Source organism: Triturus cristatus, unplaced genomic scaffold, assembly GCF_964204655.1.
Source record: "Triturus cristatus unplaced genomic scaffold, aTriCri1.1 SCAFFOLD_160, whole genome shotgun sequence".
Classification (NCBI taxonomy): domain Eukaryota; kingdom Metazoa; phylum Chordata; class Amphibia; order Caudata; family Salamandridae; genus Triturus; species Triturus cristatus.
The window spans coordinates 899148-925524 of record NW_028188469.1 but is presented as its reverse complement, the minus strand read 5'-3'; the positions used below and the strand labels follow the sequence as shown (position 1 = coordinate 925524).

Here is a 26377-nt window from a genome sequence, read left to right as displayed (position 1 = left end):
TCAGCCTGGCTGCCCCCAGGAGCTGTGTGTGAGCACGTGCACTAGTGGAGTGGAGACCCCCAGACGAGTCAAGTGATAAAACCCTCTAGTGAACTACAAGTAAGGTACAGTATGAACAGAGACCTTGTCAGAAGGGACCACCACAAACAATGAAACCATTACAGCCCCATACCTGGCACAGCCCATCCCAGAAGGAAAGGGGGGTTAACTACAGACCAATAGAGAGTGGCGAGAGCCTGGGACCAAGCCCTATTCAGCCTTTTTTTCCTACTGTACAGCTGTCCCGTTGCACAGCTGTCCTATTAAAAAAACTGTCCTCTTCACAACTGTCCTACTGCACATTCAGTGCGACAGGACAATACCCCTTACTTAGAGAAGTCAGGGAGAGCCTAATCCCCAGAGTATAACTTTGTGCATCTTTCTGCCCCCCTCTGTTTGTTGTGTACAGTCCTGAGTTGTGTGTTTTTGATGAAACCACTTTTCATTGTTCAAGTAAAAGCACTGGCAGGACAATCATTTAACTGTTTTATGGTTTATTGAGTTCCTGGTTTCTAACCTCATCCCTTCTCCTTGAGTAAGCCTTGGACTGCTCGACTTCCCTCCTCTGAGAGCCAAGGGGTGAGGGGTTCATTTGGTGCTCAGTCTTGGACCCTACATACAGTAAGGTGAAGCCCAGGATACCAGTGGGAACAGGCTCTATTTGCTATAGTTTGAGTCCAGTTACCCCAGATTTCCTCAGCACTCTCTTACAAACGTTTCACAATTACAAGTATTGTAAATTGATCTATTTAATGTTTTTGTAACATGTTTGACTTGTAATGTTAATTTATCAACTGCTAAACCATTTAAATCTGCTAATGTTAAAAGTTGTACTGAAGTAAACCAAACCTACAATCCCAGAATGCGTAATGATCTTAAATGAATGTCCAGGACTTGGAGATCTATTTCTCAGTGACGTCTGCTGACAGTCATTGGTAACTGCATGAAGGTTTATACAACTGCTACAACACACTGTAATCATTTGAAAGTTGGTGCATCCCCTACCAGGGTTTTAACCTGTGACCTATAGATTATGAGTCTTGCAGATGTGCCCCAACCCACTGAGCTACCTTATAAATGGACTCCATGATACTAATGATGAAATAGAACACAATCAGCCCAAATCTTATTCAAGAATTACAACCTATCTCCATGACGCAGAGACTCAAAGAAGCAGAAACCCCTTAAGAGATGAAGACTAGACGGTGTTAAACATCCTTCCTGCTTTCCCAAGAGGAGCATTTAAAAAATCATTTTGGTTTCTTTACCCTGGTGTCAGAGCTTCACTCCAAGTGATCCCTCACTCCTGAATTTTTGTGTTAATAACACTTTGGGACAAGTAGTTTTGTTGCTTTCTTTTAAGTACTTTGTTATCTCAGTCCCAGCATGCACATGGTGTTGGGTGGAAAGGCAGATTTTCTTCTGAGTGTCACACATCTAGCTGGTGTTCCTAAAGTTTCATGACAAAAATTGATTTTAATACAGGATGGCCTGCATGTACACAATAATGTGTGGAAAAATTATGTGCAGGCACATGATAATTCTACTTAATATGCCTGTGCAACCTGGAACTGTTTGAGGAGCCTGCAGGAGGCTGATATTGTGTTGTATTTATGCTGGAATATAACATTATTGCACATTGTTCACAGTTAATACACCACATTTCAGAATTCTGGAGTCTGGATGTCCTTGCACAGTGTACATTTTGTAAATTATGAAAGTGGCTTGTGCAATAGGGCAGTTTATTCACAAGAATTAACAAAAAACTCCTCTGCAATTTCCAAACTGCCCAGAACGCCGCAGCCAGACTAATCCTCGATATCCCACAGCACAACCACATCACTCAACACCTCGGCGACCTCAACTGGTTCCCCGTCGAAAGAAGAATAACTTTCCAGCTGCTCAAGCACGCCTACAAGGCCATCCACAACATCGGAATACAATACTTCAACAACCTCCTCTCCTTCTGTGCCCTCAAGAGAAACCTCTGCTCAGCCGACTTCTCCATAGCCATCGTCCCGCGTTTCTACAAGAACAGAGCGGGTGGAAGGTCCTTCTCCTACCTCACAGCCAAGACCCGGAACGAGCTCCCCCTTCACCTCCGGCAAAGCCAGACACTGCACCAATTCAGGAAAGACCTCAAAACCTGTCTTTTAGAATGACCCACACACCCCCTGTGCCTTGAGACCCTAAAGGGTGAGTAGTGCGCTTTAGAAACCCCTGATTGATTGATTAAAGAAAAGAACTTATACATGGCAGTCTGTAATTGTGATGGAATCTTTACAGATTAAGCACTATAATGTATAAAACTAATAGTACCGTATTGTGATATATTTTCACCGCCCGTCATGCTCACATGTTACAAAAACACTGTCCGCAGAAAGAAGTTTTAAACCCTTGCAAAGAAATGTCAGCTTAATTCATTGGTGATGAAACACAAAACATTTGAGGTAAAAAGGAGAAACAAATAGATACTAATCTAGCGGCTGATTTGTAAAAAGCAAAACCAGAAAACCTGAAATAATCGCAGCTTCCCTGCTTAACCAAATATTCAACTTGACTGATCCTCAATCTTCTTCACTACCGTATATGAAAACACCTTCAAATCCATGAGTAGCAGTGCTACAAAAACCTATTGTGTTTGATGTAAAAGACTATACTGTTGCTTTATCCATTAGAATCTGGGCAGGGCCGGCTTTAGAGTCAAGAGACGCCTGCTGCGACAATCTTTTTTGGTGCCCCTCCTCCCATGACCTCCTTTTCACTACCAACTTCCAACAGTGCCATTCATCTCTCCACAGCGCCTCTTTCACATGCGTTTCTTTTGTTTATAGAGCTACTCATACCAACCTTTGGATGTCAGAGCACTTTACATCACACACACACACACGTTGTACAGAGGCAATGAATCCTACATGTGTAAATCAGTCTATAGGAAATGTTGCACAAACCAGTGAGGATTCCCTTTTGTGATCTGCATGTACATGCTCTTTACAGCAGGCATATTAACCCTCTAAGCTTTATGATGAGTCAAAACTGCCTCTAGACAAAACGCCCATCTCTCTCCAACAGAAACATTAATCACCTGCGTTATCTTGGTATTTTTATTGTTGCCTGAAAACAACTGGACACACCAAGACACAGCAGGTAGTTTTAAAACCAAAAGCTATTTTGAACATAGCGCCTTTCCCAGTTCAGCGCAGGTGCGACTACACTGGTTGCACTACCCTAAATCCTGCGCTGAATCTGACCCAGCACACTGTACAAAGCGCTTCATTGCAAACAATGCATACATCGCAGAAATCATGGGAGACCGTGGCGGAGCAGGAGCTTGAAACTGTGGGACATAGGGAAGTGCGGTAATACGGGGTCAATGATTTATTAATAATCACAATTCACAGAGCTGCCTGTTTACTGGGAGACACCATCTCTGTCACAATGAGAACAATCCTGATGGGGGCGATGTACAAACTTAAGGGGGAAGAGGAGCCTTAAACCCAAAGGGAGTCTTATTATTTAAAAGCGTCTCTGCTTGTGCTCCTGGTCACATTGTTATCACTGCAGAGGGGGGTGGGAGCGAAGGATGAGAGGCTGAAGCTCCCTGCAGATCTCACACCAGCCTCAGCTCCGCTCCTCCCCAGAGCTGGAAGAACGGGAAGAGCTTCTCTTTGAAAGGGGCTGGCGGAAAGGTGAAGAGAAGGGCCATGGAGTCAGCATTGTACAGGGACACTTGGCCCGCCTCGTAGTCCAGATACACCCCCAGCTTCAGGGGCTTCCCACAGGGGGACAGAGGGTTCGGAGGGCAGGTGAGAGCTGCGTATTCACCATTACACCGTTGCAAAGCCCAGACGTTCTCCTTAGGTGACGATGTGAAGACTCCCTTCCTGTTCACAGACTCTGCTGCAACCCCCATAAGCCATGCGACCCCATCCTGCAGCACCTGCACCTCCCAGTAATGTTTGCCAGAGGTGAACCCCTCGCTCCCCAGCACACAGGAGTAGAGGGTGAATCTCTTGGGGCAGTCTGGCAGGTGCTGTGATGTGTCTGTGTCTTTCACATGTTTCCACTCCTCACACAGGAAGAGAAAAGGATGAGCTGTTTCAGGATCCAGAGTCACCATCACTGCAGAGAAGAGATTCATGATTAGAGATTTAATGACACAAACAAAGGCTGCTTTCTGTTTTACATTTGATTAATTTACACCATATCTGGAAGGAGCACACTACACTAGAGAAAGCGCACATCACTATACTATGCTGCTCACTATACTGCTCACTACACTAAAGCGTGCATTCCTCTAGACCACACACTACACCAAACAGCACACTTCACTACATAGACAGAACATTCTATTACCCATTACACAGCACCACGCACCATACTACACTACATCACATCACCTCAAGAGGCATACTACACTACACCACACCAACAGCGTCCCGTCCAGATAAGAGCCGTGGGGCGATGGGGTCGTGTAGTGGGTATTTTTATGGACAATGACAAGGGAAAATTAAATAAATAATTATCCCCCACACCTCTTACCTGCACGGGCCGCAGCTGCATCACACATTCACACTTAAGTCATACTACACCACACCCAGGGCCACTGGAATTATGCGATTCTGTAACCATGGCTTTTTTCGCATAATTATGGATTTGCCACATTTACCAAATAATTATTCATCTGGAGCATAATCTGCAGATAGTAACGAAAAAAATGGTTTCAAGCTCAAACAAATCAAACTTCACGAAAAAACACAGCAACATGCTCATAGTGAAAGGCTCTTCACAAAGGTTGATCCACAAAAAAGTACTCCCCTAATATCCTAACCGTGTAAATTGGTTATTAATACAGTTAGATACTGAAAATCAATGGTGGAATGTCCCTATATGAAGCTGTAGATTTTACACCCCTCTGAAGGGGCAAAGGAGGCAACTCCTTTTGTTTTATATTCCCTCACACACGCTAATGGTGTCATGCTTCATCATCAGGACACCCCGACGCCTATAAGTCGGGGTGGGCTCGACCATATTTCAGGGAGGACTTAAAGAAATGTTTGGCCAGGGGGATAAAGATTAAAAATCCACTGGCAGATCCCAGTTTCCCTTTCATCTTGGATCTGTCAGGGATATTAAAATAGAAAAAGATAGGGCCATTGGGATATTATGGTCCTAGGACCCTAAAGCCAACATGTTTCAGTCCAATTGTTGCCCAAAGAGGTGCAGGACTTTCTTCAGGGCGATAATGTTGTCCCCCCTGGAAGGATAGTGATATGGGAATTTCCCTACACTATTTATCAAAAGGGCAGATAGCTGTTCCTTTATTTGTCACAACCTTATGTTTGGTCACTCCATCTGTGAAAAGATAAAGATGAGACAGGACAAACAACACCATGATTTTAGCATGTATACAGTATCAAAAGTCACATGTAGTGAACAGTGACGTCACCCTCTGAGTCAATTCTGCCCGAGGGTGATGAGACACACCGGCAAACATGTTTGTAGAATATGTATGACGTATGCTCATTCGTAGGTCCATGACACACTCTAATATGTGTGCAAGCCGGTGATGCGATAAAATCCTTGCCGCGAAGGGAGGATGATGCACCGAGCCTGTTGCGTGTGCGATCTTGCTTGCGATGAAAGAAAATGGCGCTCCGCGAGGGAGCGACGATCCTGATGCGATGCGGGGAAAATGGCGAACGCTTTGGGGCCCGCTGACAAGCAATGCGACAATCTTTGTGATGGCGGGCATTTTCAGGCCCGCAGTCAGGTGCTGCGACGAACTTCGGGATAGTGGGCGTTTTCAGGCCCGCTGACGGATGATGCGATAATCTTCGGGGTTAGCGAGCGCTCGGCGACAGCTGAGCGATTTTTCTCATGCTCACCAGCTGCAGCGGCTCGCTAATGGGGGTTAGCGACGATTTTCAGCACTCTCTTCTCAGCAGTAGAACTAGAGGCCCTGGAACTCACAGGAGCCTCACCTGCAGATAGAAATCCTCGCTGGGAGGAAACAGGAGGCTGGTGGTGGAGTCTGATGTGCCTGAGACTCCAGCAGGAGGCTAGCTCTCTTCTAACACTTGGGTGATTGCTGTAGCAAAAATAAAAGTTCCTTCAAAGTCCTTTTCCTCTTCTTCCAAGTCCAGTAGTAACCACTGCAGGCCAGTCCCAGAAACAGCACACAAGCACAAGGACAGTCCTTCTCCTGCAGATTCCTGTAGTCACACGGACAGAGGTTCTTCTTGTTGTGCAGGAGCAATACAAATTGTAGGGGTTTGGGCACAAATATTTATACCCCCAAAGTCTTTGTTCTTAGGAGTCACAAGTCTCTGAACCCAGCCAGAACCAGTTCTTCCCAGCCCTGGAGCACTTTGTTTACCAGGCTGCATCCTTCCTTTCAGAAAGAGGGGTCTGCCTTCAGACGCACAGTGGGAGGTGGAGCCAGCATTCACCTTGCCAGGCACAGCCCTATTCAAGTGCAGGAGCTACCCCTCCCAACACAGATCTCTCTATTCAACCCAGGTGTGACTCAGCCTGCCCTGTCCCTCCAAAACCAGACAGCCAATACACATAATAGCAGAGCACACTGGAAGGCTTAGGCAAGAAAGTACCCATACTCTAAAAGTGGTAGTTTCAAACACAGAATATAAAAATAACCTTCACTAAAAGATGTATTTTAATATTCTGAGCTCAGGCGTACTAAATTCGTTTTTCTACCATGTTCTGTGGGTCAGTTAGGACTATAGAATGTAATAGCCCAGACCTCCCATTCTGGCCTATGGAGAAAAGGTAGCCTTACAGTAGTGAAAAACGAAATTGGGTGTAATTCACTACTAGGACATGATACACACATCAGGGCATGTCCTACCTTACACATACAATGTGCCCTATCATAAGGGGGGCTTACAGGATGCCAAGGGAAGGTTTAGGGGCTGGGAAGTGGGTGCACTTCACAGCCAAGATGGCAGTTCTGGACTGCACGCAGACACTGCAGTGGCAGGTCTGAGACACACTTTACGCGCCGCTTCTGTGGGTGGCACATACCAGTGCTGCAGGCCCACCAGCAGCATTCGGTTTACCAGCCCTGGGCACACACGGGCCGCGCTACTAGGGACTAACCGGTAAACCAAATAAGCCAATCATGGATGTACCAATTCACATAGTCATATTTACAAAGGGAGAGCATATGCACTTTAGCACTGATCAGCAGTGGTAAAGTACCCAGAGTCATAAAGCCAACAAAAACAGGTTAGGAAAAATCTAGGAGGGAGGTAAAAAGCTTAGGGATGACCCTGCAAAAAGGGCCATTTCCAACACAGCTGCATTAAAAAGTGACTTTACTACAAAACATACTACACTAGGCAGCATAGTACATCAGACACAACACAGTAACAGACAGTACACTGGACTAGACAGCACATTGCACAAGACCACTCACTGTAAAAGGCTAAACAGATCATGATAGCACATTGTAATAGATAATGCAGTATGAACTGCACTTACAAGAACACTGTACTGAATACCAATGCTACATACCACACTATACTAGTTGCTACACTATACTAGAATACAAACTGTGCTCCAATGAGCTAGAGCTTTAAATGAAATGCCCCTGATAGGTACTAAGTACCTGCAATTCTTTAATGTGAAAGAAAGAGCAACAACACTTCTTTAAGGTAAAAGGAAGAGCACCAACACTTCTTTAAGGTAAAAGGAAGAGCACCAGCATTTCTTTAAGTTTAAAGGAGGAGCACCAGCACTTCTTTGATGTGCATGAAAGAGCACTAGCACTTCTTTAATGTGAAAGGAAGAGCACCAGCACTTATTTAATGTAAAAAGGAAGAAAACCAGCACTGCTTTAATGTGAAAAGAAGGGCGCCAGCACTTCTTTAATCTGAAAGGATGAGAACCAGCACATCTTTAAGGTAAAAAGAAGCGCACCAGCAGTTCTTTAATGTGAAAGGAAGAACACCAGCACTTCCTTAATGTGAAAGCAAGAGCACCAACACTTCTTTAATATTGAAAGGAAGAGCAACGGCACATCATTAATGTGAAAGGAGAGCACCAGGACCTCATTAATATGAAAGAGCACTGGCAATTCTTTTATGTGAAAGGAAAAGCACCAACAGTTTGTTCATGTGCAAGAAAGAACACCAGCACTTCTGTAGTGTGAAATGAAGATTTCAAGTACTTCTCAAATGTGAAAGGAAGATCACCAGCACTTCTTCAATGTGAAAGAGAACCGCCACTTCATTAATATGAAACGTAGAGCACCGGCTCATCTTTAATGTGAAAGGAAGAGCACCGTCACTTCTTTGATGTGAAAGGTAGAGCACCAGCACTTGTTTAATGTGAAAGGAGAAGCACATGCACTTCTTTAATGTGAAAGGAAGAGCATCAGCACTTCTTTAATGTGGAAGGAAGAGCACCAGCACCTCTTTAATGTGAAAGAAAGAGCACCGGCACTTCTTTAATGTCAAAGGAAGAGCACCAGCACTTCTTTAAAGTGAAAGGAAGCACACTAGCACTTTAATATGAAAGAAAGAGCATCAGCGTTTTTATAATGTGAAAGGAAGAGCGCCAGCACTTTTTTAATGTGAAAGGAAGAGCACCAGAAATTCTGCAATGTGAAAGGAAGAGCGCCGGCACTTCTTTAATGTGAAAGGAAGAATATCTGCATTTCTTGAATTTGAAAGGAAGAGCACCAGCACTTGTTTAATGTGAAAGAGAGTTTCAGCACATCTTTGATGTGAAATGAAGAGCACTAGCACTAGTTTAATGTGAAAGGATGAGCACTAGCACTTCTTTAATGTGAAAGGAAGAGTACCAGTGTCGTGTGTTTCCTGCATGGTCCATTGTAGTTTTCTCTATGTTAGCCCAATTGTGCATGTTGTAGGCTGAATTTTCTTTTTCACACATTACTATATAAACAAGCTTGCTTTTGTGCCACATTGTACTTTCACACAGAACCTGCATGTGTTTTCTCATTCTGTTCGTTTCCTGGAATTTAGTCTGAACACCATTGACAAGGTCAAACAACAAATACCCTTGTTATTCGTTCTGGTCAGGCACCAGCTCCGATACATAACATGAGAATGCAGCTGTTATTTATGAGCACATGTTTTTGTCATATAGATGAGCACATAAGTCCAAAAAACGCATATGGAGCATTAGTTCTGAGACAAGATTTCTGATTCAGCTGAGATGTACAACGTCAATCTGTGTACGCTAAGATATGGGGTCTGCCACTAAACCCAGAGATCTTTGATGTATAATCATTTAGCTTCAGTAGAAGGGAAGGGGAGTTTAGGCTACGTTGTATTATAATGTGACAGGGCTTTTTATGGTAGATGGTTTATTGACCATGCTAACAATATTTTTGGTATGCATTTGTTTTCTAATTGTGGCGTGAATACTGCATTTTAGAGCACAATAGTTCACATAAATATACTAAACTATTTTGTGTCTCTTATTTATCATATTGTGGACGAGTATGAGTGAGAGAGCAAAGGGTGTGTTCTGTTACCAAAATCCCTGAGAGGGTCGGGTGTGTTGTGGTCTGGGGTACCAATTCACATGCTTCTCTGAAAGGTTAGGAGGGCAAGTGAGGTGCTATAGCTACTTAAACTCAGGATCATGGAAACTGACGTGGTATGGTGACTCAGTCCCTACATTCTGATGTTCTGTAGTTCCAAGCATAGTTCTGTTCCTGAACAGAATCCATGCAACACCAGCACTTTTTTAATGAGAAAGGAAGAGCACAGCACTTCTTTAATGAGAAAGGAAGAGCACAGCACTTCTTTAATGTAACAGGAAGCACACCAGCACTTCAGTACCGTGAAAGGAAGAGCACAGCACTTCTTTAATGTGAAATAAAGAGCGCATGCACTTCCTTAATGTGAAAGGAAGAGCACCAGTGCTTCTTTAATGTGAAAGGAAGAGCACCAGTACTTCTTTAACCCCTTCAGCGCTGGGCGAATTCCGCCGCGGTGCTGAAGGGTTCGAGCGCGGGCGGGGCCATGACGGAACGGTTCCGTCATGAGCACAGCTCAACCGTGGCTCATGACGGAACCGTTCCGTCATGAGCATGGAAGGGGTTAATGTGAAAGGAAGAGCACCAGTTCTTCTTTAACGTGAAAGGATGAGCGCCAGCATTTCTTTAATGTGAAAGGCAGAGCACCAGCACTTCTTCTTTAATGCAAAGGAAGAGCACCAGCACTTCTTTAACATGAATGGAAGACTCCAGCACGTCTTTAATGTGAAAGTAACACCACCAGTATTTCTTTAGCGTGAAAAAAGTGCACCAGCACTTCTTTTATTTATTTGATTTTTGCACAATAATACATAATAATAATTAACCCCCACCCCACAAGCAGTCACTTTCCATAAATACAACCAGTCTATATAGTTCTATAATGTGCATCAAAAACATACTTCTATAACAACATCAGATATCTAAAAGGAAGAAAGGATAAAAACTCTTAGACAAATACATACATAAATATATAGACGGCAGAAAGGTACATATCTGAACTTTGAGTCCCACCCCAGTGTGGTCAAGTCGATATTCCCCTATTACTCCCAGAGGCACATTTCAATTCTCAATTACTGAGGGGAGGCCAGACTTTAGACATTGTTTCCTGGGCCTTCTTACTTTTTCTGGAGTGTATTGCCCTTTCCAAATAATAGACCGATAATAGGTGCCCAAATCACTAATGAAATACCGGAGGGGAGGGGTCAAGCCAAGCTGTTGTCAAACAACCTATAAATGGCCATTTTGACAAACATAAAGGGTTGAGTATAAGATGGAACTACCTCATTATAAACCCCTAGTAACATTATCCGAGGGGACAGAGTGGTATCTATCCCTAGCTTATTTGCCAAAAACTCAACAATCCCAGCTTTAAGTCCTTCTAGTGCTGGGCAGGTGGCCAGCATGTGAACTATATGCACTCCATACTGCTTACATCTTGAGCATCTTGCCCCGTCGTCGCTCCCCATTTAGCAATTTTCCCAGGGGTTGTGTACAGGTTAGAACAAGTTTTAAAATGTTGAGCCTGTAAATTAGCTGAGATTAAAAACATCTGGGCACCTTCTAGCGACCTAGCCAGGTCGCCAAGTTGAGCGTTATTCTTAACTTCCCAACCCTTTAAATGCTTGACCAAATAGTCCTGCATTGTTTTATTCAAGACTATATAAAACCCCTATCAGGGTATTTTCAGCGATAATCAACTCGATAACCTCTATCTTGTCAAATCCCATCATCCCACCACCTTTCTTCCTTAAAAAATCCTTGATTTGTAAATACTTTAAAAAATCCTTATGGCCCAACTTAAATTTTTGTAGAATAATCTCAAATGTCTTTATCGAGTTTGTGATAAAAAAATCCCCTAGTGTAAATGGTCCCTGCGTCACTCATTTACTAACATATGCTAACACATTTCTGGTAAAAGAGGATTACCATGTATAGGGGTATAGTAATTAAATCTACCCAAGCCTATTATTTTACAGACTTCACCCCATATGCGTAAGGCCGCCATTAAGACTTTGAACCAAACTCTTTTTTAGTACCCGAATTCGGTTTGCCGAAGAAGACATCCCCAGCTTTTTTACCCTACTAAAAGCTCATATATAGATGGAGTCAAGATATCCTACCCAGAAATAGCCTCCTTCTTGTATAAAAGGACTACAAATTGTTTCAAGGCAGCAGCCCAGTGATATAATTTAAGATTGAGCACTGCTAACCCACCGCGTTCCTTCAGCAGGGTCATGAATCTTAACGCTCTCCTGGGATTAGCATATGCCCAAAGAAATCGTGTTAGCATCCCATCGAGTATTTTAGACCAGTTATTGCCTATCTTCAATGGGATAGCCCGAAAGAGATGCAGGATTTTGGGTAGAAATATAATTTTAATCAAATTACTCCGCCCTATCAGTGAGAGTCTCTGGTTATTCCATCTCCCAAACGCTGGAATGCAGACCTATTATAAGCCGGGTCAGACTTCACACCGAGCAGTGGGTCCCTTGTTTCCCTTATCTTCCCCCCTCCCCAGTCATTTGTCTAGTTCTAAAAGCCAAAAGTTGCCCTACCCTCTCATTATACTAATAAAATTAATCACGCAATACTAAATATTTATCTGCTGCTTTTTTGCCGATATATCAACAATCCTTGCTTTAGCAGTTCCTATTTCCGGGAGAGCCATATCGGACCAACACCCTGAGGACATCTTCTCTACCATTTCTAATTCAGCTCTGGCTAGGTTTGCATGTACCCCCTCAATTAACTTTTTTTTCTCTTTTTTGCCACTCTAGACTACCTCAAACTCTCGCCCCATAAGCAAGCTTTAAATGTATCCCATATAACACTAATTGAGGCACTGCCATCATTATCTGAAATACACCGAGGGTTCCAAGCCTGGATAATACTCACATACTGTGCATCTAAGAGAAGTGTCCTTTCAAAAGACCAGGCCTGGACCACTTTAGAGAACTGGGTCATTTCAGTTTAAATACAAGAGGATTGTGTTCCGACATAACCCTGGAAAACTTCGAAATATGCGAGTTCAGCACCAGGCTTTTTGATGCAAGAAAGTAATCTAATCTGGCATGCACCTTGTGGGGGGCAGAAAAGAAGGTGAAGCCAGGATCCGCCTTCATATTCTCCCTCCATACATCAGCCAACCATGACTACTCTGCAGGGCCATAAAGCCCTATAAACGTTTGGTTTTCTACCAAAATCGGTCTTGCTCCCTGGTCTAGACCCACTGCAGGGCAGATTATTAAAGTCGCCACAGATTATAAGCAGTAATGTCCAAAGCGCCAGCTCGCTATTTAACCAATAAAAATTGTAGGATTATCTCGCACCGGGCCGGATATAGACCATATAGTAAAAGAGTAAGAGCCGGGGCAACACTCCGTAATAACCCATCAGCCTAATCTTTCTGACCAAGACCGGGGAAAATAACAAACCCCCCTTTTTTTTACAAAATAGCGGCCCCCCTGGTACGAGTTCCCTGGGTGGTACAGCATACAATTTGAAAACCCAACCCACCAAGTAAATGTTTTTGTGAGTTCTCAATATGCATTTCTTGTAAGCATAATATATCCAGTTTTAAAATCTTTAAATCAAAAGCCACCCTTTGCCTTTTACTGCTATAATTAAGCCCACATATGTATGATACAATAGAGTTTACTCACTTAAAACAATGATCGAACCGAAAAAATAAGCCTGACCTAGGCATAAAGCTCGATTTATATGCACAGAAGTTTTTTTTTTAAATTAGTTCAACTTCCGTCTGTTGTTTCACATTGAAGTCTTTGTCTGCTTGAGCACTCCCCTCGCCGCCATCTGGCCCCTATTCCCCACCTCCCACTCCACCCAACCGCCCTGACCCCACTCAAACCCAAAATGGAGCAGCGGGTTGTGTGAGACCATGGTGATGGCTCCTACTGAGGTACCATGCCCACCCCCCTACAACTCCAGTGATAGTGAAAAAAAGAGAGAAACCTGTTAGAAAAAGAAATGGCAAAAGCACATCTCTCCAATAAATCCTCTAGTCTATAATTAATCCCAGAGAGTCATAAGGCACATCTGGATGACTCTTCCGACTTTATCCAGAGCTACCCCCTTTGGGGCCTCCTCAACCAGCTAGGATCTCGTCCAGAAATTCCTGTGTTTTTATTTCTGATGTAAATGAAGGGGTTCTGCCATTGAAGACCACCTTTAATCTGGCGGGATTGAGCAGAAATACTTGGCAGCTGACTCTTCGTAGTGGAGAAAACATCTGCTGTAGATGCCACCTCCTCTCCACTGTAGCATGGCAGAAGTCAGGCTGCACAAAAAAAGAGTGCCATCAAACAAGCGTCTAGCATCTGGCCGGGCTTTTTTGAATATATAGCTTGCCGTAATAAAATATTTCCAAAAAAGACTAGAATCACTCTAAGTCTCTCCAACTGTCCTGTCCATCTGGTTTTCCGCAACAACAATAGAAATATATGCACCCGGTGTATCTCCGTATCCCAGTCACATTTGAGCAGATTAATAATAAAAGCCCTGATGTCATTTCCTTCAACATTCTCGGATATGCCCAGAAAACTGAGATTATTCCGCCTTCGGCGATTTTCAAAGTCTTCTAATTTCCAGTTTGCATCTACAAGCTGAGCATCATGATCATCAACGCATGCTTGTAATGCGCATGTGGTTTCCTCGATAGCAACTGTCCATTCTTCTATTGCTGTCACTCTCCCCACCGTGTTTGAGCAAAACTTGTTCACTTTACTAATTGCCCCCTGGATTTTCTTTGCAGCTAGATGAGCCTTACGGGTTTCCGATCTGGCTTCCCCCTGTACCTGCTTCAAAGTATTATATATAAGATCCATGGTAGGGGGTTCAGGGGAGGCCATATTAGCCTGTTCAGCAGGTTGATACCCTGCATCATCATACACCTGTTGAGTAGCAGAATAATTTCCAACCAATTGTGAAGATACAGCTGGGTCTATAATGTTAATGTCGGGGGTCTAGCTCCTGCGACTGTGCTACTGTTGGAGCCTCGTGAGCCCAAGCCTTCCTCAGAGAGGTCTTCTGTAACGTCCGAGCCTTCGGACTCATCCGTTTATGAGAAAAATGTATCCCCTTTATCTGGAGAGGTTGTATATCTTAAGTCAGAGCCTCCCTGCGGTGAATCAAACCTTTGATCAGGTATATTTAAGGGGAATGCCGTTGACCCGAGTGGCTGTGCCCAACCCTCCATTCCTAGGCCAACCAAGGATTCAACCAGTATGGAAGGGGTAATGTCTTCAATCGCCGGACTTTTTGCACCATTTACACCCCCTCCGCGTCCACCTCTACCTGCAGCGCATATGTCAATGGCCCTGGGATGAAGCGTGCTATAGCACCATCCTCTGACAGCCTTCTCAGTACTAATGGACCCAATCTTGTCAGGCTCTGGCATATGCATTCCTCCCTTTTCCAACTCTGCAAGCCCAGTGCACCTTGTAGCGGAGTTGAAGATTGGTGGAATTACAGGCTATTTCGATTCTGCCTATATATGCATGCTGGTCGTGACCCGGAAATCCTTTAGTGACCTCAGCTTCACTACCGGGGCTCCTGCTTTTGACCTCAGTTTTGCGTCCGTATTGGCTTCTTCACTTTTGTTTTTACCAACCATTGTTTGGCACGTCAAAGGAGGAACCGCCAGCGACGCTTCCCTCCGCTTTGTTGATGCGAGGCAGCATCATGTAGTACTGACAGTTACTCCACGGCATGAGTCCGATGCCACCCCCGGCCAGCCTTGCCAGCACCAGCGCAATCACTCGCCAAACTCTCCTCGAATGGGCAAAGAAGTCCAGAAGTATGCAGAGCCTGCCAAAAGAGATCCACCGCATGCCAGATCACCTCAGAGAGGCGAGGACACGGCCAATCTTTTCAATCCTTCTGGAAAGCCATCTGTTAGAAATGGGATTTCTGGTTGGCTAGGGCTTGCGCCTAAGCCAGGCAGAAACCACCACTCTAGTCAGGGCAAGGGAGTTACACGCTGAAGATAACCCCTGCTCACCCCTTGGTAGCTTGGCACGAGAAGTCAGGCTTATCCCAGAGGCAATGTGTAAAGCGTTTGTGCAACACACACACACAGCAGCAACACAATAGGCACACTACAAAAGAAACTCCACACAAGGTTATATAAAAATAGCCTTTGTATTATCATAAACACATTAGAAACATAATCACACATTTACTCTGTGCCAACTGGCACCAGGTAACAATTTACAGGGGATTATATACAGGACCAGGCCAATCGGGCCACGGCCAGAACCATCAGATCAGGTAAGTAAATATTGGTACAATAATGACCTCAGCATTATTACGTCGGGCATAAAACACATTAGTCCCAAACCTCCTAAGCATAAACACATTACGCAATAGGCCTCATAACCCTAAACTCATTATGCAATAACCTCCTGAGCATAAACCTCATTAGAGGCATAAATCAGGGTGCATACATCACATTTGGCACATCATACATAAATCACAGTAGGGCCCTGTGCCCTACCCACCTACAACTGACCCCCAGGCCAACTGGCCTATCACTGGGGCTCAAAACGTCCTTTGTCCAGAAATGTCAGGGCCTAGCTGCAAATGCAGCTAAAGCAAAGTGCGCACTGTGCTGGGGCGTGGGGGGAGTGTATCTCACTCCTGAGCTTCACGATTGCCCCCAAAGGAAAAACGGCACTGGCACTCCTGTGCCCTGAGTCCTCCACTGGGACTCTCCAAAACCAATGTGCTCAATGGCGCGTGGGGGTGCTTCTCACACCCCCTGACTTGGTAGTGGAGGATCAAGTACCCCCAACGTTGGAGAAATGGCACCAGTACTACACGTGCCGTCTGAGCCCCTCTCTGGGACTCCCAGCCAACAAAAGTGCCCCCTTCGATACAGCTGCCCTCTGTCTAGCGGGGCAGCGGTGGCATCACCCTGGGCACTGCGGCACCCGGTGCACCAAGGACACGGGCACCGACAATGTGCCAGCCCCACTGGGAGGAAGAAGATATGACCCTCTCTGAGCCCCACTCACCGGGCTCTTCAGGGAAGGCTCGCCTCTCTACTGGTGCCGCTTCTGGCCTCTGCGGGGCTCTCCTGATCTTCGCCGGTCACCAGGAACAGGTGGGGCTCTCTTCCTCGGTCCCGAGGACCCCGTACCACATCCAGCTGCGCCTCCTCTGGCCCTCCACTCTGGGGCCTGAATGGGCGGAAATGGAGCCCGCGAGGCTATCTTGCTCGTCGGCAGGCCCCGCCCGCAGTCAGGCGCGGGTGCCTGACTTCCGTTTTTGGGCACTTCCTTCTTCAGCAATAATGCGGGGTGGGCACCTGCTTGTTAGCATGACAAGCGGGGTGGGAACCCGTTCGTTACTGTCATAAGCGGGGTGGGCACCCGCCTGACAATAAAAAGGTATAAAGCGGGGTAGGCTCCCGCTGATATCAGATCAGCATAAACTGCGGGGTGGCTCCCGCTAAAATCATTAAAACGCAGGGTGGTCTCCCACTTCCCTTGCTTTGCAGGGGAATCCCCACGCTGGGATTCCATCCAGACGCTCTGCCAGCCCAGTGCTGCAGAGCACACACGCTCCGCTCCCCTCCTCTTCCTCTGGTAAATAAAATACAGCGCTCAGCCTGCCTCCCACCTGACACAAACAGGGAGCAGGCAGCCCTTCTTTTCCAGAAGTGCGCAGGCAGGCAGAAATAAAGAGTCCTTGGTGCTGGGGAGACCACAGCGCAGCCAGGCAGGCCAGCACGCAGGGACCTCCAGGAGACAGCAGCTGGGTCCCGCGGCAGTTCCTCCTGGCAGAGGGTCTACTCAAAGTAAGCACAAGCACAGAACAACACTTCTAAACATGGGGTCACAGCCCCTACATTTATACTTAGTTTTCCTTTGTCTGCCCTGGCACAGGGCTTGGGGAAACCAGTTAGAACTGGTTCTGGAGCCCTCTGTTTACCAGGCTCCTCTTCCCTATTGTTAGGTGGGGGCTCGTCATCCGACACACCACAGGAGAGCGGAGCCAGCATTCACTAGGCCAGGCATCATCCTATTTAGGGACTAGGGATTTCTCCTCCCACCACTCCAAATGCAGATGTCCCAATCAGCCTAGTGCTGACTCAGCCTGCCCCTCCTGGAGCCACACACACCTCACCAGCCCCTGTCACTCAAAAGCCAGACATGCAACTCACATCAGGCAGGCAGGCACATAGCACACAGAAATGCTAACTTCTAAAAGTGGCATTTCTAAAATAGTTATAATAAATCTGCGCACACCATTGCGTAACATTTATTATCACTATTCCAAACATACCAAACTTGACCCCGCTGCGCCTCTCATAACAGGAATTACCACTGAAGCACTTATCAGGGAATCCACGATGCATTCCAATGGGAGGGCAGACCCACAGTAGTGAGAAACCAAAATGGCTGTTTGTCACTACCAGGACATGTCACACACTTAAGGTACATGTCCTATCTTTTACCTACAATGCACGCTGCTTATTGGGCTAGCTAGGGCCTACCTTAGGGTTGACTGATATGCTGTAAAAGGGAGGTCACAGACCTGGCACACACTTTAGGTGCCACGTCACAGCAGCAGTGACTGCGCGCACAGGCCCTGCGATGGCAGAGGCCTGAGATAGGTTTGCAAGGCTACTTTGGTGGGTGGCGCAATCAGCGCTGCAAGCCCACCAGAAGCATTTAATTTACCAGCCCTGGGTATATGAGATACCACTTTACAAGGGACTGACAGGTAAATTAAATAGGTGAAACAGGTGTAGACCAATCTTACTATATTTAACACAGAGAGCACACGCACTTTACACTGGACAGCAGTGCTAAAGTGCCCACAGTCCTAAAACCACCAGCACCAGGTCAGAAAAAAGGCTAGGAGAAAGGCAAAAAGTTTAGGGATGACCCTGCAAAAAGGGGCAAGTCCAACACCATCTCTTAGAGCGGTAATTACCGGAGTTGTCAAGGGTGAGTAATGAGGTACGAAAGAGATGTAACCTGGTTTTCTATTCTTCTTTTTTTTTAAATAACTGCCAGCCCCCCACTCCCCCCCACTCCCCCCCCCCCCCCCCCCCGCTTCCAGTAAGTTACACAAATAACAAAAGAGGATATCGTCCTGTTCTGGTCACGGTTCTGCTTCATTCAAGTCGCACAAATGTAATGGGCTACATTAGATTAAATATATAACATTAATCCATCAGAGTCAAACCACCCTCGTCACCATCCCCATCCCTCTCACCTGGGCCATCCTCCCAAGGGGGTTACAGTAGTACTTGTGCATAGCAGCCCAGGCCAGCAAGGCATTTGCAGCCTTCGCATCCCAACGTGTTTTTTTCATATGTGCCTACTTTGAAGATTATATAAAGGCCCGCCCTGCTTTATTTTGGCTAGCAATCTGGAAAAACCCAGCGGCGTCTTACAAGCGATGTAATAGGAGATTGCCTTAAATCTGAAAGGGGAATGGATATCCCTTGGCTCGCCGCAGTGAGATCGAGTTTAATCATAGTTAACTATGAACAGATCTTTTGATGTCCAAATGAGATAGATACTGTAAGCAAAAAACCTCTCCAGACGGTATTATACACACATTATAGTAAGGCAAGAATTGACAGAGTCCAAAAAAATAACTGTAGTCACTTTCATGTCTATCAAGCAAACCTTTTGTTAGCTGGCCAGTTATCTTACAAAACCTATAGGCCACTGGGAGAGGGGACTTCTTTTTCACCTAAGAGCTGGTACAGTAAACATTTTGCTCTGCTTTCCCCTTGGATACCATGCCAATCTAGACGGAGTGGGAAAACTACATTACACTTTTTATTCTTCTGTAAGTTTTATATAAAGTATGCCAAATGGTTTTTAATACCGATTTTAAAAAGAAATTCTCATGTCCAACTTGAAATAGCATATAGGAATATCCAAGACTTGGAGGATGATGAACTGATTTTCCGAGTTGGCACTTTCCTGAAAACTGCTGTACGTGCCCACAACAAGATGTACACTTTATGATTAATGCTTTTACTGAATTTGCTTTTATACTGCTATCATGATTATTATGAATTTGTGTATTGTAATGTGCTGTTATGTTAATTGCTCTTTTGTGGATTTGTTTTTAAATCTGAATAATGGAATTGAATTACCAATGGTTTAGCCAGACCCACCAACCCATATGTCGCAATTTCTTTTTAATGCCCCCACTCTTTGTTCATAGAGCTTTTCTTTTTGCTCCACTCACTTCATTTTGTTCACCGCAGAATCATAGGAGGGGACTCCAGAGAACTTCCTAACCTTGCAAAAGTGGGATTTAGCCACCAAAGTGGCTATAAACAAGAACTGTTGCTGTGGTGAAGTGATATGGCTTTGAGGAGGATCTGCAGTCATGACCACCTGGACCCTGGCACTAATCGACTGAAATATCTTCATTCAAAAGTGAGCCAGAACGGATCAGGTAAAACATACGTGGAGCCAATCACCCTCCACATCTGAAGCCCTCCGCTGTGCTAGAGAACATTTTTTGCATGCAAAATGGCGTACAATACAGCATCAATTTAAAATAAAATGCCATTCTCTTATAGCTGCTCCCAATGGCTTAATGGACCTTTTGATTATACCAGCCCCAGGCGAGCTGAACAATCTTGCACCATGAGGAGGCTTCAATCTTCGTTGAAGCAGCGGGACAGCTGTTGCATACAATTGCTGCTGAAGTATGCGGCACTAGTTACTCATTCCTGTCAAGGCACTGATGAAAAATACTTGGCTAATACTGGATTCTAACAAATCAGTTATAGGTTGCATACTCCTTATATAGTGGTAGATTTGGAGGTAGGAAGGGGTTAATTCAGAAGTGATCGCAGAATTAACGGCTATCAACTGATCCCAGGATTTCATTGTCCGAACCAACCTTAAGTGGCTAAATCTGCAAAAAAGCCCACCTTTCCCCAACCCCTAATGGCTCCAGTGTCCACCTGTATACATATCAGGACACATTCCCTTATAGGCATATAAGGATGAACTTTGGGGAAATGGAACTCCTCTTTAATTTGGGTGTATCTAAAGTACAGAAAGTGTGGAAACTTATATTTAGTGCACTTCAGGAGTTTGGGTTTTTTTAAGAGAAGGAAAGCAGAGTATTGGCTACTTGGATCATTTGCTGAGGATAGAAACTGTTAAGCAGGTTACATAGAATTACTGCCTGAGTACCCCAATCTAGGAATGCTGCTTGATGGTATTTCCTGATATGTGGGAGCGCCAGGCCCCATCTTCAATGCTAAGTTGCAAGGTCGTCAGATTGGTGTGAGCTTCACTTCCCTGCCACAGAAAGTGGCATAGTGCTTGGTCTATCTCATTAAAGTCTGGTGAACTTTAATCATAATGTTAGAAAGAATTAAAAGGAACAATGGAAGGATAACTATTTTGATTAGTGTGATGCGCCCAATGATTATCAGGGAGAGGGATTGCCATTCCAGTAATAGCCTACGCACCTTATTAAGGATGGCAATATAGTACAGTTGGTATAGATCCGAAAAGTTGTGCAAAACATAGATTCCCAAATACTTAAAAGGACAAGTGACAGAATAGTGCGGCCTCATAACAGTGGGTAGAATTGAGGCATGGTTATTGAAAAAATACCAGTAAAAGTCAGAATTTTAGCAAAAGCTCTAGCGACATTCTTTGCAGTCAGATAGAGAATCATGTAATTAACAAAAAGCTTGATCATAGGTGCACCTTGCAAGTGGGTCTTAATCAGAGGGTCTTGCCGCACTACAGCTGCCAAACAATCAATCAAGTATTTGTTAACCGCGACTACTCACCCGTAGGGGTCTCAAGGTGCTAGGGGGGTGCAGGAGTGGGTCTGTCACTGGACAGAGGTAAACCTGTTCTAGTACTGTACCAGCTAAGGCTGTCAGTTTCTGGGAGGGAGGTGAACCCGTTCCAATCCTGTACAATAAAAGCCTATCAGTTTCAGGAACGGAGGTACACCTGTTCCAGTACTGTACCCTATAAGGCTGTCAGTTTCAGGGAGTGAGGCGAACCTGTTCCAGTCCTGTACAATATAAGCCTATCAGTTTCAGGGAGGGAGGTGACTCTGTTCCAGTCCTGTAGCAGATAAGGATGTCAGCTTCTGGGAGTGAGGTGAACCTGTTCCAGTCCTGTACCAGATAAGGCTGTCAGTTTCAGGGACGGAGGTAAACCTGTTCCAATACTGTACCAGATAAGGCTGTCAGTTTCTGGGAGGGAGTTGAACCTGTTCCAATCCTGTGCAATATAAGCCTATCAGTTTCAGGGAGGGAGGTGACTCTGTTCCAGTCCTGTACCAAATAACGCTGTCAGTTGCAGGTAGGGAGGTGAACCTGTTCCAGTCCAGTACCAGATAAGGCTGTCAGTTTCTGGGAGGGAGTTGAACCTGTTCCAGTCCTGTACCAGATAAGGCTGTCAGTTTCTGGGAGGGAGTTGAACCTGTTCCAGTCCTTTACCAGATAAGGCTGTCAGTTTCAGGGAGGGAGGTGAACCTGTTCCGGTCCAGTCCAGTACCAGATAAGGCTGTCAGTTTCAGGGAGGGAGGTAAACCTGTTCCAGTCAAGTACCAGATAAGGCTGTCAGTTTCTGGGAGGGAGTTGAACCTGTTCCAATCCTGTACAATATAAGCCTATCAGTTTCAGGGAGGGAGTTGAACCTGTTCCAATCCTGTACAATATAAGCCTATCAGTTTCAGGGAGGGAGGTGAATCTGTTCCAGTCCTGTACCAGATAAGGCTGTCAGTTGCAGGGAGGGAGGTGAACCTGCTCCAGTCCTGTACTAGATAAGGCTGTCAGTTTCAGGAAGGGAGGTAAACGTGTTCCACCTCCTGTACCAGAAAAGGCTGTCAGTTTTCTGAAGGGAGGTGAGCATGTGCTTGTCCTGTGCCAGATAAGACTGTCCGTTTCAGGGAGGGAAGTGAACCTGTTCCAGTCCTGTACCAGATAAGGCAGTTACGGGAGGGAGGTGTGCAGTAGATCTACCTCGCTTCAGACATGAATCAAAGTTTAGCATCCAGCGCATTCTTGTCAGACACTTGTTGATTCAGAGACTTCTAAGACCGGAGGCCTACTCAGCTCATACCCATGAGCAACTCACTGTGAAAAGGCACAGTAGGTGTGGACTGTGATGGAAGCGTGGGTTGCCTGTGATCGCTCTGGTGTCATGTTTGCCCTAGGGCTGCTGCTGGTTGTCTTACCCTGAGTGTAAGAGTCTGAGGGCCTCTACACTCTCTACTGCCTCAGTATCCTCGTGGGTGGTTGTGCCCAACTGTGCGTGGAAGCCTATGAGTCCCCCTGTACTGCTGCCTCTTCAGTTCTTCCCTGAGAGAATGCTGACTTGAGAAGCCATGAAATTTAGGAGCAGCACCACACCTGCCTGATTGGAGCCATCCAAAACATCAAGGTCACACAACTGGACTCTGTGCTGAAGCAGACCACTACCTGTCCTAGTATGAATGAATGAACAATTTATTAAGCGCAAACTAATGCCTGGAGGCATCTTGGAGCTCAAAGAGACTGGAGCTCAAGGTTCTGATTTCCTCTTACTGGACAAAGAACCAGGTTTTCAAGGACTTCCTAAAATCCGATAAAGAGGAAGCTGTTTAAGTTCCAACAATAAGACATTCGAAAGTAGGGCTGTGGACCTAAAGAAACTTTTGCCACCCCAGGTGGTCCTTCTGAAGGGGGGAACTACCAGGTTCTTGGCAGGACCTGAATGAAGAGTCCTGCTGGGGGTGTACCATCTCAACTTGTTCTAAAAGAGAGGGGCTTTGCTCATGCAGAGTCTTGTAGGCCACACAGAGGGCCTTCAAGATAATGCATTGCCTGACTGGCAACCAGTGAAGTTTCCTGATGGTACCTGTAGCTGATTCGAATTTGGGTATATTTAGAAAAAAGTGTGCTGCTGTATTCTACAAGGTCTGGAGCTTTTTCAGTGAGCTTACCGCGAGATTAAGATAAACTGAAAGCACAAGGACCCTCAGTAACGGTACAGGTTTTAAATTGCAATAATGAAGTGTTCTAAAAAAATGGTCCATGACTCTTCAACTCTCTTTGAGGGGCCATTGTAACAAAGCCCCATGTCGAGAAGCCAGTGTAAACAGACCCCAGGATGTGGATGAAGGAATGAGGTCCATCCTGACAGAGCAGAATGTAAAGAGGTTACACATAGTATCCATTAATATCTGTACAGACCGCAGAAGTGTAAAAGACGTCATCCAGGGAAGTCACATGATCTGTGTAGATCGAGGGTTAGACGGCCCATGTGCTACCTGCTGTGAGAGCAGCACTTTACACAAAAACTGTATCTAGCGAGCATCCGGAGATGGACACTTGAAATAGAACTACCCATAATGGGTTCTGAAGCTTGAGACAGTGGAGCCTCATACCCTTTCTATAATGTATGTGAAAAAAAAACGGGACACAAACCACCCCACTTAGGGGGTCATTAGCATTGCCGGCGGTGGCGATCCGCCCGCCAAATGCCCCTGTTGAACCCCCTGCCATATTAGCATGTCGAGGGGCGCCGCGGCAGAGGGAGAGATCATCCGCCACTTTTCCGCCGGTCGGATTGCATATTTGCATGGGCAACCTGAAAGGCCTTTCCATGGCCGGCGGAGGATGCTTTGGGGGCCCGTTACAGGCCCCCGGGGGGGTTGCACTTGGGGGGTACCTATGGTACCCCCTACATTGGCATACACAAGGTGGCAGGCACATGCGGTGCCTGTCACGTTGTGCATGCCAATGCACAACATGCATCTTGAACATTATGGCGGGTGCTGCTTGAAGCACCGCCCGCCACAATGTCAATATGCGGGATGCGACCGCCAGGGTGGTGGTCGCATCCTAATAGGCACAGCGGGACCACCGCAGCCCTGGCGGTCAGTCCCGCATAAAGTTGCGGTGGCGGGCGGACTTTGTCTGCCCGCCATCGTAATGGTACCCTTGATTCCAGTTTTATGTTTTTCATGACGAAGGAAGAGAGCGCTCTGCAAAGTCATTGAAGGTCTTCTGTGTGAACAGGGCTAGTGTCTGCCGGACAGATGGTATCTAAGGGGAGAATGGATATCACTTGAAGTCGCCACTTTACTCTAGAAGAAGTTCCAAAGACTGTCTAGTGGTAAGAATCCTGCCTACTTGTCAAGAGAGAGAAGTAGTTTGGGTGCAGAGACACAATATCGAGTTGCACAAATATCGAGTCATGAATATCGTGGGTCAGAAATATCGACAGCAAGAATATCGTGGTCAAGAATATCGACTTAAGGTAAGTAATATCGATTTTAAAAATATTAAAGTGTTTAATATCGTTTGCAAAAATATAGTTGTTAAAAATATCGTTTTTATTTGAATTTGGCGCTTTTAGTTCCGTAGCGGGTTGTGGGTTTATAGGGGAATAGGGTGGGAAGTAATTTAATTATAATAAATGTATTCGTTTTTATTTGAATTTTGCGTTTTTAGTTCCGTAGCAGGTTGTGGGTTTATAGGGTGAAAGTAATTTAATTATGTTACATTTTTTGATTAATTTTTATTTATTAATAATTATTAAATTGAGAGGTTATAGTGTTAAATGTGTAAAATAATGTATTAATGAATAAATGGTTGGTAATTTTAATTTAATGTCTTGTAAATAATTTTAGGTGTGTTTTGTGGTGTTTATAGGAGTAAAGGGTGGGAAGTAATTTGTGTTTAATTAATTATATAGTTAGTAAATGTTAATTGATATTTATTTTGGGTAATTATGTATTTGTGTGTTGATTTTACTTTTAAAGGGGTAAAGGGTGGGTATTAAATAAATTGTAATTATTTAATTAGTTGTTAGTAATAGTTTTTAATTTTAAAATACATTTTAATTGTGTTATATTATTTTATAGTTTAATTTAGGCATGTGTTGTGGGAAATATAGTGTTAGTGTGTGTAGTCAACTAATAGTCAATTCATGTTTATTAGCTTTTTTATTAATAATATTCTTTTAATTGATTATTAATGATGTTAATTATGTAAATACATGTAATTAAAAATGTTGAAGTGTTTTGTTATTGGTGTGGAGTTACATGGTAGGAAATAAAATTAATACATTTATGTTTTAATTCATTTTTTTGTTTGTAAATATATTCTAGTTTAAAAGATGTTTTTTATTAATTTAATATTTTATTATATATAGTATTTGTAGTTTTTTTTAATATGCAATTAATAATATATGTTTTTTTAATGTTTAATATTTTTTTTAATATTGTTATTAATGTTTATTATTTTTTTAATATATATATATTTTTTTGTAAGTGTTTGCGTGTGAATGGTAATTTTTTTCTCCACTATCCAACTCTTTCCCTACTTTTGCACTCTCTGGAGTGAGAATAGTAATTTTTACCCCTTCGCTATCCAACACTTTCCCTACTCACTGGAGTTGGAATAGTAAATGTAATTATTTTGCTATCCAACACTTTTCCTACTGATTGTATTGGGCAATTTAAGTTTAAATATTTTTCATAGTTTAATGTTTTAATTTATTCTAGATTTGTTTTTATATTTTAAATTATTTATATATATTATTTGTATATAATTAAAAAAAATAAAAAATAAAGATAATATTTTATTAATTATTTTAAAGTAAATGTATATGTATAAATTGTTAGTGTGTTTTTATTAAGTTTGTAATATTTTGTAAAAATTAATGTTACATTTCATTTGTTTTGTTAAAATTAATATTTATATTTTATACATATATAATATTTAAATCAATATTTTTTACATCAATATTTTCGATACAATATTTTTGTACTTAC

The 26377-nt window shown here is 44.2% G+C and overlaps 1 protein-coding gene across 1 annotated transcript in view; it reads right to left on the bottom strand.

Moving 5' to 3' along the window:
* Positions 1–350: 350 nt before the first annotated feature.
* LOC146768984 (zinc-binding protein A33-like) overlaps positions 351–26377 on the bottom strand; it is a 233237-nt gene continuing 207210 nt past the window's right edge. Inside the window, exon 4 of the mRNA XM_085640582.1 lies at positions 351–4161. Coding sequence (XP_085496708.1) covers positions 3650–4161 — 512 coding nt within the window. The 3' untranslated portion in view covers positions 351–3649. The remainder of the gene's footprint in view (positions 4162–26377) is intronic.